Genomic DNA, 11,615 nt, shown 5'->3' with positions numbered 1-11,615 from the left:
GAAATGCGCGCACACACACACACAACACACACCCCCCATTTTTAGGTGTGTCGGTTCCCCCCCCCCCCATCCCTGCTTACCAGGCAGTGACATTTCTGGGCAGCTGGGGGGGGTCCCGGTGCTGGCGGGGGCAGGAGCCCCCCCACGTTGAAAGGGGGCCAGTGTGGTGGGGGGGGCTATGCTGAGGTTTTGGGGGGTTCTGCAGCCCCCCCCGCTGTGGCAGCTCCCCCTCTTTTTGCCCCCGGGGGGCTCAGCTTGGGTGCCGGGGGGGAGCTTGGTGACCTGCAAAGGAGGCTTCACCAAGACCCCCGCCCCCTTGGCTTTCCCTCGGGGAGGGTAGCAGGGCTGGGGTGGCTCTGGTGCCCTCAGGGCCCCCCCAAAAGCAGCTTGGGGGGTGGGGGTCCCCCGTGACCGCCCCCCCCCCCCCCCCCCCGGCTAGTCATCATGGGGCAGAAGATCCTCAGGGGCACTGGCCTGTCCTCCTGGAAGGGAAGGTGATGGGGGGGCTCAAGGGGGGGGGTGGCTGGAGGTGGACAGAGTGCAGGGTCTCCAGGACGTGGGCCATCTCCGTGGGGGGGGGGGGGGGGAGGCCCAGTGGCCACGGGGTGCTGGGTGGCATCCGTGGGGTGCTGGATGGTGGCCATGGGGTGCTAGGCATCAACCATGGCGTGACTGATGTGGCCACAGGTGCTGGCCAGTGGCCATGGCAGGGTGGGGGCTGTTGGGCCCCCTGTGCCCCCCCCCCTCCAGCCCCCGAGCTGCCCCTGGGGGGGCCACCGTGCCCCCCCGGTCCACTCACCCTGGGGGCCTGCAGCCCCCCACTGGGCCCCCCTTGCTCCCCCTGAGCCCCACGGGACCCCTGGCAGCAGCCTGGCCCCCCGGGGGGGAGGTGTCCCCAGGGCCCCCCACGCCCCCCCCCGGGGCAGCACATTTGGCCAGGGCCACAGGTTGGGGTCGTGGGGGCCCCCCCCCCCAGCCCCGATACCCCCGGGGCTGTGGGGAGGGGGCTGCCCCACCAGCATGGAGGGGGGCTTGGGGGTGGCCGGGGGGGGCTGGGGCTGGCTCTGACTGGACATTGCCCGTTTCGGGGGGGCTCTGGGTGGGTCTTGCCGGGGGGGGGGGGAGGGGAGATGTTCTGGTGTCTCATAGGGGGGTTGGGGCTGCCCCCCCCCGCCGGACCCCCCCAATCCCTTGCGGGGAGGCTTGGGTGGGGAAGCTGAGGCGGGGGGGCTGCACCCCCACCCCCAATCCCCTCCGCTCAATGCCCCTCCCCCCATACCCTGGGGGGGGACTCGGATGGGGAAAACTGAGGCAGCGGGTGCTTCCCCCCCAACTCACCCCCGGCCCTTCTGCGGCAACTGGCAACGGCTGCGGGGGAGGGCGGGGCAACCCAGGCGTCCGGCAGGGGAGGAGGGATTGTGTTATGGAGGGTGTGGGGGGGGCAGCTCTCCGGCCCCCCCCCCCCAGCAGCGGGGCATTAGGACCAAGCGGAGGCGCCGGCGGCAGCTCCGGCTCCGCGGCTCAGCCTCGCCCGCCGTGGTCAGTGGGGCTGGGGGGTGGACGACACACAGGCCCCTGGGGACCCCCGCGGCATCGCCTTTGGGGGTAGGACCCGCGGGGGAAATGCTGTTAGCGGGGGGACGGGGGGTTTAAATTGGGGGGTGTATTTGGTTTTAAGGCCCCCCCCCGGGGCGGTGGCCCCCTTCCCACCTGGAAAAGCTGGGGGTTTTGGGGGGGGACGCCCCGTTTTCCCCCATTTCCCCCGCGGGGGGTGGGTGGGGCTGGGGGGCAGGACACCCGCCGTGGGTCGTTTCACGGGGGGGTGTATCCCCTTTTAGGGGAGGGGGTCCTTGCTGCCCCCCCCCCCGAGCGGGGGGTTGCTGAATGAACCCCCTCCCCCCGGGGCGCGCGCCGTGGTTGTGAATGAGCGTCCGGAGCCGTTCATAAATCCGGGGGGGGGGGGGGGGGAGGGAGGAAGAGGGGGGGTCCCGGCCGTGCCCCCCCCCTTGTTTTATGGTGGGGACAAAGCCCCGGGTCACGTGCCCCCCCCCCCCCAATTTACAAAAATCCCGGCGCCATTGAGGGCGGCGGGACGGACCCCTCCCCCACCCCGGCCTGCATGGGGGGGTTCCGGGGGGGGGTGGGGTGGGGTGCGGGAGGTTCCTGCTCCCCCCCCATATCCTCCCATCCCCGACACACCGCCCACTCCGGACGCCTGGGTTCCTCCCTCCACTGGTGGCCGGACCTGGGTGGGGTCCCACGAGTGGGGGGGGGCTGGGGGTGACGTTTCCCCCCCCAAAACCCCCCACCCACCCACCCGTGTCCGTGTCCCCCCCCAGGCACATGCTGCGGGTGCGAGCCGTGGTGATGACCCGCGATGACTCGAGTGGCGGGTGGGTGCCCACGGGCGGGGGGGCCTTAGCCATGTCACCGTCACCCGGCGGCGGGAGGACGGTCACCGTCACTGGCAGTACCTCATCCAGGGGGAGAGGCTGCGGGGACCAGGCCGTACGGCAGGGGGGGGACATGGGGATGGGGGACGTGGGACCAGGATGTGACATAGGGCTGGGAGACAATGGGGATGGGGACAGGGGGCTGGGATGGGGGACCTGGGATGTGATGTGAGGCTGGGGGACATGGGGATGGGGACACTGGACCAGGATGTGACGTGGGGACAGGGGACAGGGGGATGGGCTGAGGGACATGGCTGTGACATGGGGGCTGGGGGACATGGTGTGGGGACAGGGGATGGGGGATGGGAGACAGGGATGTGATGTGGGGATGGGGACAGGGACACTGGACCAGGGATGTGGCATGGGGCCGGGGACCCACGGGGACAGGACATGTCCCGGGGGTGGGGGCCGTGGGGAGTGGGCGGGGGCTGAGCCACGTCCCCGTGTGTGTCCCCCCCCCGTGCCCCCCCAGCCCACGCTGGAGTGCGCCCTGCACCGGGACCTGGAGTACAACGAGGTGACCCCCACCTTCCACCACTGGCGGGTCAGGGGGAGCCGCTTCGGGGCTGACCTTCCAGAGCCCCGCCAATGCCAGCGCCTTCCACAGGGGCATGTGGGGGGCCCTGCAGGCCCTGGCCGCAGGTGGGCACCCCTGGGACCCCCCCCCTCGGGGGGGGACATGGGACACGTGGGGTACTGGCAGGCTTGGGGATAGTGGGGGGCACGGGGGGGCTGCGGGGTGCTGGGGGGCTTGGGGACACTGGGAGGCTTGGGGATGCTGGGGGGGCATGGGGACACTGTGGGGCATGGTGGAGGGAGTGGGTGACTGTGGGACTGGGGAGCATGGGGACACCGAGGGGCCTGGGGACCCCATTCACCCCGAACCCCCTGTGTGTGTGTGTCTCCCTTCTCCCCACAGGCTCCCCATCCTCCTCTTCCTCCTCAGCGGGGGACAGGGGGGACACGGGGGGTCACAGCCCTGTGCTGGAGCAGCCCCCCCCTCCCCACCGGCATCCCCCCACGCCCCCCACCCCGAGCCACCCCCCATGCCACCCACCATCGTCACCAGCAAGTCCTCGGCCACTGGCTACCAGCCCCCGGGTGGGCAGGTGGGCACCAGGGGGGCGGTGGGGGGGCCCAGTTTGGGCTCCCAGTTGGGGTTAGAGGTCACAGGTCAGGGTCCTGCCCTTGGGTTGGGGGTCCAGATTAGGATCCTGGATCAAGGTGCTGGTTGGAGGGGGGGGTCAGGTCCCAGTTCAGGGTGCTGGGTTCCAGTTTGGGGTGCTGGTGCTTGGGGGGGGTCCCAGTTCAGGGTCCCAGTTTGGGGTGCTGGGTGCTTGGGGGGTCCCAGTTTGGGGGTGCTGGTTGGGGTGCCAGGTCCCAGTTTGGGGTGCTGGTGGTTGGGTGTGCCAGTTTGGGGTGCTGGTGCTTGGAGGTCCCAGCTAAGTGTCCCAGTTTGGGTTGCTGGTGGTTGGGGGTGCCAGTTCAGGGTCCCAGTTTGGGGGTGCTGGTTGGGGTGCCAGGTCCCAGTTTGGGGTGCCAGGTCCCAGTTCGAGGTGCTGGTGGTTGGGGGGTCCCAGTTCAGGGTCCCAGTTTGGGGTCTCCGTTTGGGGGGCGGCCATTTTGGGGTCCCAGTTGGGGGGTGCCGCCCCCTGCCCCCCCCCCCCAGCCACCCCTTTGGGGTCCCCGGCATTGCCATTTGGGGGGTGCCGCCTCCTGACGCCCCATCCCCCGGCTCAGCCGCAGCTGCTGCTGCTGGGGGAAGCCAAGGAGCAGCCGGAGACCCCCCCCACCGCGCCGGGACCCCCGAGGCGCCCGCGGCTACGAGGACTACCGTCACGCTGGCGGGGGCCACCGCTGGCATGCCACCCCGCCCGCGTCCGCTTCCAGAAGGATCCAAAGGGTTCCCCCTCCTGCCGCATCCACAGGTCGTCCCCCCCCCGGAGCCCCCCTCCCACTGCGTCTACTGCCAAGGGGTCTTCAGCCGGGAGGAGAACGGCCGCGGGCAGTGCCGGGACGCGCCAGATCCTGCCGGACGCTGCGTCCGCCAGCTGAGCTGCCTGTGGTGCGCCGAGAGCCTCCTCTACCATTGATTGCATGGCGGACGCTGAGGGGGATTTTTTGGCGCCCTGCTCTTGCGGGGGGGGGCACCCCCACTGCTGCGCCCGCTGGCTGGCCCCTGCCACCCTGGCGCTGCTGGTGCCTGTCTCTGCTGCTACCCCCCCCTGCACGCCTGCCACTGGTGTGGCAGCCACTGTGGCTGCTGCGGCGGGAGGCACAAGGCCACACGGTGAGAGGGACCGGGCAACGGCACGGGGGAGGGGACAGCAGTGCCAGGAAACATGGTGGCGGCACGTGTCAGCATGGGGATGGTGCTGATGGTACAAGGACTTGTGGCACCGGGTGTGTGGCCGGCACCAAGGATAGTGCCAGGACTCACGGTGCTGGTGTGTGTCAGCATGGGGAGGCTGATGGTGCAAAGAACTCATGTCACTGGTGCATGCTAGCATGTGGACGCTGAAAGCCTCTTGGCGTCGCTGTGTGTTGGCACGCGGGTCCCCCCCCTCCCCGTTTATTTATTGACTCTGATAATTTATGTTAATTTATTCGCCGGGGGGCGGGGCCAGCCGCTCCGCTGTAATTAAAGAGGGGTTTTAACGGGGGGGAGCTCCCCCACGTGGTTCTGGGTCTGTAGCAACCGTCGCCTGGGCCCCGCCCTCCTTCCTGATTGGAGGAACGCCCGCCCCGCGCTCTGATTGGCTGCTGGAGCACCACCTCCCCCAGGGCCTGGGGAAAGGGGGCGGTGCTCAGCGGGTGAATGCGGGGAACAGGCTCGCTCTGATTGGCCGGCGGCCCTACTGAACGGGCTGCGCCGATTGGCCGGGGAGGCGGGCGGTGACAACGAAGGGAAAACTGATTGGCGGCCGGGCCGACGGGGGGGCGGGGCGAGGCGGCGGTGCCGGTGTGGGGGTGATCCGGACGAGCGCCCCCCTTGCGGGCGGGAGGACGTGCGGGGCCTCAGTCCGGGGGGAGGGGCGGGTCGCGCAGGCGCAGCGCGCGCAGGGCCCCCAGCGCGGGGGGGAGAGGGGCGGGGCGGAGCCGGCGGTTCTTCTCCAGCAACCGGTCCCGCTCCTGCAGATATGGGGAGGGGGTGGTCAGGGCAGGGGGGCTCGGACGGGGGGGGTGGGGGGGGGGGCGGGGGGGGGTTTTGCACAGGAGGTTTGCACGAGGGTCTCAAGGGCTTTGCACGAGGAGCCTTGCACAAGGGTCTGCATGAGGCCCTCCACCTCCCGCAGCTGCTCCAGCAGCCCGGGGGGATCCCCGGCTCCTTCTGCGTCCAGGCGTTTCGGCGGGACACCCCCTGGGCGAAGCCCCCCCCCCTTCCTCCTCCTCCTCCCCCCCCCCTGCGAGGAGCCGGGGTCACACCCGCAGGGGGGAGGGCGAGGGGGCAGTAGGGGTACTGTGGGGGGTTACTGGGAGCACTGGGAGCTCACCTGAGCTGGGGGGGGCACCGGGGGGGGCCGGCTCCTGCATTCAGCCTCCACCAGCCCCTTGCAACTGCTTGTGGCAGTTGGTCCCCACAGCCTGGGGGGGGGCTTGCACACGCGTGTGCAACCCCTCCCCCCCCCATTGCACACTTACCCCTGGCAGCGGTAGCCCTGCTTGGAGACACCCCCAGAGCTGGAGGGGGGGGAGGAGGGGGGGGTCAGGGAGGCCATGGGGGTCCCGGGGGAGGGGGGTTTAGGGATCCCCGGGGGGGGGGGGGTGTCACTCACAAAGCCATTGCACACTTGGCAGAAGGTGGGTTTCTTCAACGTGGCCTCGTGAAAATGGTGGTGTGAGAGCTCCCGGGGGGGGGCGGAGGGGGTCATGGGGGGGACCCAGGGCGTCCAGCCCCCCCCCATTTTGGGGATAGCAGGCATCCAGGGCCTTTGACCCCCCCCCAATTTTTGGGGACCCCCGTGTCGGGGGGGTTCTCACCCATCCCGCTCCACCGGCTCCACCTCGGGGGTGTCGGGGGGGCACAACTGCGGGGCTCAGCTTTGGGGGTACCGGGGGGGCCCCACTCGCCATCCCTGGGGGTCTTGTCGGTCAGGGGGGGCTGAGGAGGAAGGGGGGGGCAGGGGCAGGGTCCCCCCCACTGCCTTTTGCCCCCCCCCGTGCCCCTCACCGTGGCCTTTGGGCTGGGGGGCTCGCGGGTGTGCGAGAGCACGTACAGCTCCTCCTCGGTGTGCGCCGTGTCCAGGGACAGCTGGGGGGGGTGGGCACCCCCTCCGGGACTTCCCCCACCCCGTGGGGGTGAGGGTGGCTTGGGAGCGCACCCGAGCCCCCCCCCATTCACCCAGCCCCCTCCCTGTCCTTGGCACCCCCACCCCTTGGCACCCCCCCATGCCCCCCCTTGCTCCCCTTCCCACATACTGCCCTTGCCACACCCCTCACCCAAATCACCCCCCCATGCCCCCCACCTTTGCTCTCTTCCCACCTGCTCCCTTGCACCCCCCCACCCCTTGCAGCCCCCCCTTTCTTTCCTTGCTCACCCCTTTAGCATCCACCCTCACTCCTTGCAGGACCCCCCCCTTGCTCCCTTGCTTGCCCCCCCCCCTTAGCACCCCCACCCCTTGCAGCCCCCCCCACCTGGCGCCCCCAGTCTCACAGCCAGCAGGCGCAGGAGGTGGGGGGTCCGTGCGGAAGGGGGGGGCGAGGCGCTGGAGGGCCCGCAGGTCAAGGGCGTGCTGGTAGAGGCCATGGAGTTTGGGGAGGTTGAGCCCCCCCCCGGGCAGGACCCCCGGCAGCGCTGCGTCCAGCGCCGCCAGGTCCTTGAGGTGCACGGCCAGCAGCGGCAGCCGGAACCCCCAGCACCCCCCGAACGCCCACCGGTACGCCCCGAAATTCCCTCGCGACAACACCAGCTCCGCCATCGCTCCCAGGACCTGCGGGGGCCGGGGGGGGCTCACAGGGATGCCCGGGGATACCCCACAGTGCCCCCCAGGGACCCCCAGTCTCTCCCAGTGCATCCCACTGCCCCCCCAGTTCCTCCCAGTGCCGCTTGCCACATCCCCGCAGTGCTCCCTGTGCCCCCCTGAGACCCCCGGTCCTCCCAGTGCTCCCACTACACCCCCCTGCGCCCCCCGCCGTGCTCCCTGTAGCCCCCTGAGGACCCCCCCCAGTGCATCCCAGCGACCCCCCACCCTGGTGCCCCCCCCCCACCTTGGCCACCTCGGGGGGCAGCAGGGCCTGGGTGGCCTTCAGGTGGGAGATGGAGCTGTGGCAGAGCCCCCCCACCACTGCCATCAGTGTGTTGAAGTTCTGCAGCTCCCGCAGCTCCTGGGAGGGACCCGGGGGTCCGTGTGAGTGGGGACCCCCCCCCGCCCTTTGCACTCTCCCCTTGCACCCCCCTGTGCCCCTTTGCACCCCCCTGCAACCCTCGCCTCCCTGCACCTCCTGTGCCCCTTTGCCCCCACCCCCCACCCTTTGCACTCCCCCCCCCCTTGCCCCCCCCCGTTGCCCCTCGCCCCCCCCCCGCACCCCTGCCCCCCACCCTGGGTGATGCAGGTGAACTTGGCGACCACCTTGGTGCGCTGGGGGGCCGTGGGGCGGCTCAGCACCATGAGCTGCACACCACCGGCAGACCCCATTGCAGAGGGCGATGGCTTGCTCCAGGGCGGGGGTCCCCCACGCCCCCCCCCCCCCCCCCCCGCTGGACGTATCGCCGGCAGTCCTGGCACTGCCACCGGGCGTCAGGGCTTGCTGACCTCCCCCTGACCCTCAGCAGCCCCCCGTGGCTGCCCAGTGCCCCATGCCGCACCCCACAGCACCCGTTGGCGCGCCCCATGGCACCTGTCAGCATGCCCCGTGGCCCCGTAGCACCCACCCGAGCACCCCACGGCACCCACCAACACCCTCCCAGCACCCATCAGTGCACCTTGTGCCCCCGTGGCACCCATCAAAGCACCCCACGGCCCCCATTGGTGCACCCATGGCACCCATCGGTGCACCCCGTGGCCCCATAGTGCCTGTCAAAGCGCCCTATAGCACCCACGAGCACAGCCCGCAGCCCCATGGCTTCCCTCGGCACCCCGTGGCACCCATGATCCTCCCCCCAGCACCTGGGGCCCCCTGTGCTGCTCACTGAGAGGCGGCAGAAGGCGCGGTGCTCGAGGCCGCTGAGGTGCCGGGCCAGCTTGCCCACCTCCAGGTGGTCCAGGAGCAGCGAGACCTTGTGCTGGGGGGGGCCCACACCCAGGGGGGGCTCAGCCCAGCCGGCCCGCAGGACACAGCCTGCGCACCCCCACACGCATGTGTGACCTCCCATGCATGTGTGTGTGTGACCCCTGACCTGTGTGCACGACCCCGACATGTGTGTGCACAGCCCCCGGCCCCGAGCCCTTGCACACGCTTGTGCACAGCCCCCATGCAAGGCCAAGCCCTGTGCACGCCTGGCTCGCATGAGCACTCGTGCAAAGCCCCCCTCCCCATGCGCAGCCCCGCTCACCTGCTCGCCCCTCCTGTGTGCCCCCTCCTGCATGTGCCCATGCCCCTTACATGTGGCCAACATCCAGCAGCCGAGTGTGTCCCTTGTGCCCCTCGTGCCCCCCCGTGCAATGCCACCTGCCATAGCTCCTCCAGTGCCTCGGCCAGCGCCAACTCCAGGCAAAAGGCCTTGGGGTAGTGGGTGACCCAGTGCCTGTGGGGGCATGGCCCCCCCTCAGCCGGGGGACACGGTGGGGGGGGACTGGGGACATGGGATGGGGGACACAGGATGACATAGGATGGGGACATGGGATGCAGGATGGGGACAGGGGATGGAGAATGGGGACACAGGATACGGGATGGGGACATGGGATGCGGGATGGGGACAGGGGAGGACATGGGCAGCAGAACGGGGGGACACGGGATGGGGGTGGCAGCCCCGGGGTGGGGACAGGGTGGGGAACCGTGGCCGCCCCTCACTGGACAAAGAGGCAGACACAGAGCGCCCCGCTCCTCCCGCCCATCCCGCGTAGCCTCCTGGTAGGTGGCTCCAGGTTAAGGACCCTGGTGTGGCACAGATACCCACTGTGTCCCCACCCGTGTGCCCCCCACCCGTGTGTGTCCCCTGGGCAGAATATAAGATGAGGAGGTGTCAGGCCAGCTCAGCCGAGGGCACGACCCAGCTGTGCACCGTCAGCATCATGTCCACCGTGTACTCGCCCTGGCGCAGCCGCCCGTCCAGGTCTGCGGGCGAAGCCACCATCACCCACGAGTGTCACTGGGGGGCACGGGCCGTGGGGCAGGGAGAGGTGGGATGGGGTGGGGGAGGTACCCAGAGGATGGGGGACCTGGGGGATGGGGGACCCAGGGGATGCTGTGCCTGGGGGGACATGGTACCCATGGGATGTGGCACCCAGGGGACACCGTGCCTGGGTGCCATGGCAACCGACCAGGGTGCCGCTGCGCCCAGCCCCCTGGACCTTCACTGAAGGCATCAAGGGCAGTGCTCCAGCAGCTGGTCAAGGCTGCAGGCCTGTGGCAGCTCCCCCAGCCCCGCGCTGGCCATGGTCCAGCTGATCTCCCGTGCTGTGGGGCACATCAGCCGCCGCTGGCACGGCCACCTCGCCGCGGTCCCCCCGGGGGGCTTCCTGCGGCACCCCTCAGCCCCGCTCAGCCGGGACCCCCGGGCTGGCCACGGGGTGCCATCGTGGGTCTGACCCATAGTGTTGCCGTGGGTCTGGTCCCTCCGTGGGTCTGGCCCCTCCGTGGGTCTGGCCCCATGGGTGGTCCCTGTCCTTGTCCTTCCCCCCCCCCCACCGTGCCACTTCCCCTCCCGGCCCCTCTTGCCCAATGCTCTTCCGGGGGAGCCCCACAGGGACCCAGTTGGGGAGAAGGACTGGTCCCAGTTGGGGTAACTGGGGGGCATCACCTGCTCCCCAGCTGGGGGCACCACCTGGTCCCAGCTGGGGGGCAAGACTGGTCCCAGTTTGGGGGGGGGCAGGGCAGTCAGAGTTGCTTGTGTCGGAGGACAGAGCCTGGTCCCTGCTTGGGAGGGGAACTGGTCCCAGTTGGGGGGCAGAACTGGTCCCAGTTGTGGGGGGCCGGCAGAGGAGGTCACAGGGAGGGGCACAGCCGGGTCCCAGTTTGGGGCGGGCTGAGATGGTGCCAAAAAGTGTGTGTGGGGGCACAGCCGGGTCAGGGTGGGGACAGGGATGGGGACAGGACGGGGCGCGCACACCCACCTCTTGCTCTCCTGGGGGTCCATGGCTGGGGGTGGGGGGGGGGGGGCACACACAGGGGCCCAGCGGGGCCCCCCCCCGGGGCCAGCCGGGCTGAGGCAGGAGGACTCGTTACGTGGGTGGGGGTGAAAAAAGAACTGCCAGGTGGGTGATGTCAGGCCAGACAGGGTGCGTGTCACCCAGCACCCACTGATGGCAGGGGACACACACACACGGGGGGGGACACCCAGAGCGTTTTGGGGCTCCCCATCTCCCCCCCCCCAATGCCACCCCTGGGGGACCCTGTGCTGTGGGGCACCCCACTGCCTGGCCCCTGTGCCAGGGGGTGCCTGTATTTGGGGTCCCCCTGTGCTGGGGGGTCCCCATACTGGGGGGCACCCATACTGGGGGGCACCCCAGTGCCTGGGGTCACCATGCTGGGGTGCACCCCACACCATTGGGACCTGGCATTGTGGGTCCCTGATGCTGTGGGTTGCCCCGATGCTGTGGGTCCCCATGATGTGGGGTCCCTCATGCTATGGGGGTCCCCATGATGTGGGTCACCCTGATGCCGTGGGTCACCCCCGTTCTCAGCACTTGGGGGTCCCGCCGGGGACCTGGGGGGCCGAGCCCCCCCAGCAGCCGCCTGGGCCCCACGGCAGGGGGGGACAGGGCGGGGTGGAGGAGCCCAGCCCCCCTCATTAGCGCGAGGAGTTAATTAGGGGCAGATGGGGGCAGGGCCCGTCCCCAACTAGGCTGCACTGGGATTCTCCCACCCGCCCCCGCGGGGGACCCCCGGGCGGGGGGGGGTGTCCGGGCAGTGCCCCCCCCGTTTTCTTAAAGGACCAGACGCATGTCCATGGGCTGTGCCCCCCCCCCCCCCACACACACACTCCGGGGGGACCCCCCCGCCCCGCCCCCCATAACCTCTTCAGTGGGGGAACCCAGGCGTCCGGGGGTGGGTGTGGGGGGG

At 70.6% G+C, this 11,615-nt stretch overlaps 3 protein-coding genes across 3 annotated transcripts in view; 1 reads left to right on the top strand and 2 right to left on the bottom strand.

The window, feature by feature from the left end:
• LOC128138080 (ryanodine receptor 1-like) overlaps window positions 1-1,076 on the bottom strand; it is an 18,692-nt gene extending 17,616 nt beyond the window's left edge. The window contains 1 exon segment of the mRNA XM_052779382.1: window positions 1,017-1,076. Within this exon segment, the coding sequence (XP_052635342.1) occupies window positions 1,017-1,076 (60 nt within the window).
• Window positions 1,077-2,343: 1,267 nt separating this feature from the next.
• On the top strand, window positions 2,344-4,911 carry LOC128138079 (sprouty-related, EVH1 domain-containing protein 3-like). The gene is given in 8 exon segments (XM_052779380.1): window positions 2,344-2,407; window positions 2,410-2,513; window positions 2,926-3,015; window positions 3,017-3,433; window positions 3,491-3,626; window positions 4,194-4,546; window positions 4,548-4,653; window positions 4,656-4,911. Coding segments are annotated over 8 exon segments (1,362 nt in total). The 3' UTR covers window positions 4,748-4,911.
• A 560-nt stretch (window positions 4,912-5,471) lies between these two features.
• Window positions 5,472-9,687, bottom strand: RASGRP4 (RAS guanyl releasing protein 4). The gene is given in 11 exon segments (XM_052779379.1): window positions 5,472-5,585; window positions 6,096-6,112; window positions 6,435-6,555; window positions 6,625-6,705; window positions 6,992-7,384; window positions 7,662-7,785; window positions 8,001-8,071; window positions 8,073-8,126; window positions 8,128-8,178; window positions 8,584-8,790; window positions 9,583-9,687. Coding segments are annotated over 11 exon segments (1,338 nt in total).
• Window positions 9,688-11,615: the final 1,928 nt, after the last annotated feature.

The sequence above is a fragment of the Harpia harpyja genome (assembly GCF_026419915.1).
Source record: "Harpia harpyja isolate bHarHar1 chromosome W unlocalized genomic scaffold, bHarHar1 primary haplotype SUPER_W_unloc_1, whole genome shotgun sequence".
Taxonomy (NCBI): Eukaryota; Metazoa; Chordata; class Aves; order Accipitriformes; family Accipitridae; genus Harpia; species Harpia harpyja.
The sequence above is the reverse complement of the archived record's forward strand: the minus strand, read 5'-3'. Positions and strand labels throughout refer to the sequence as shown.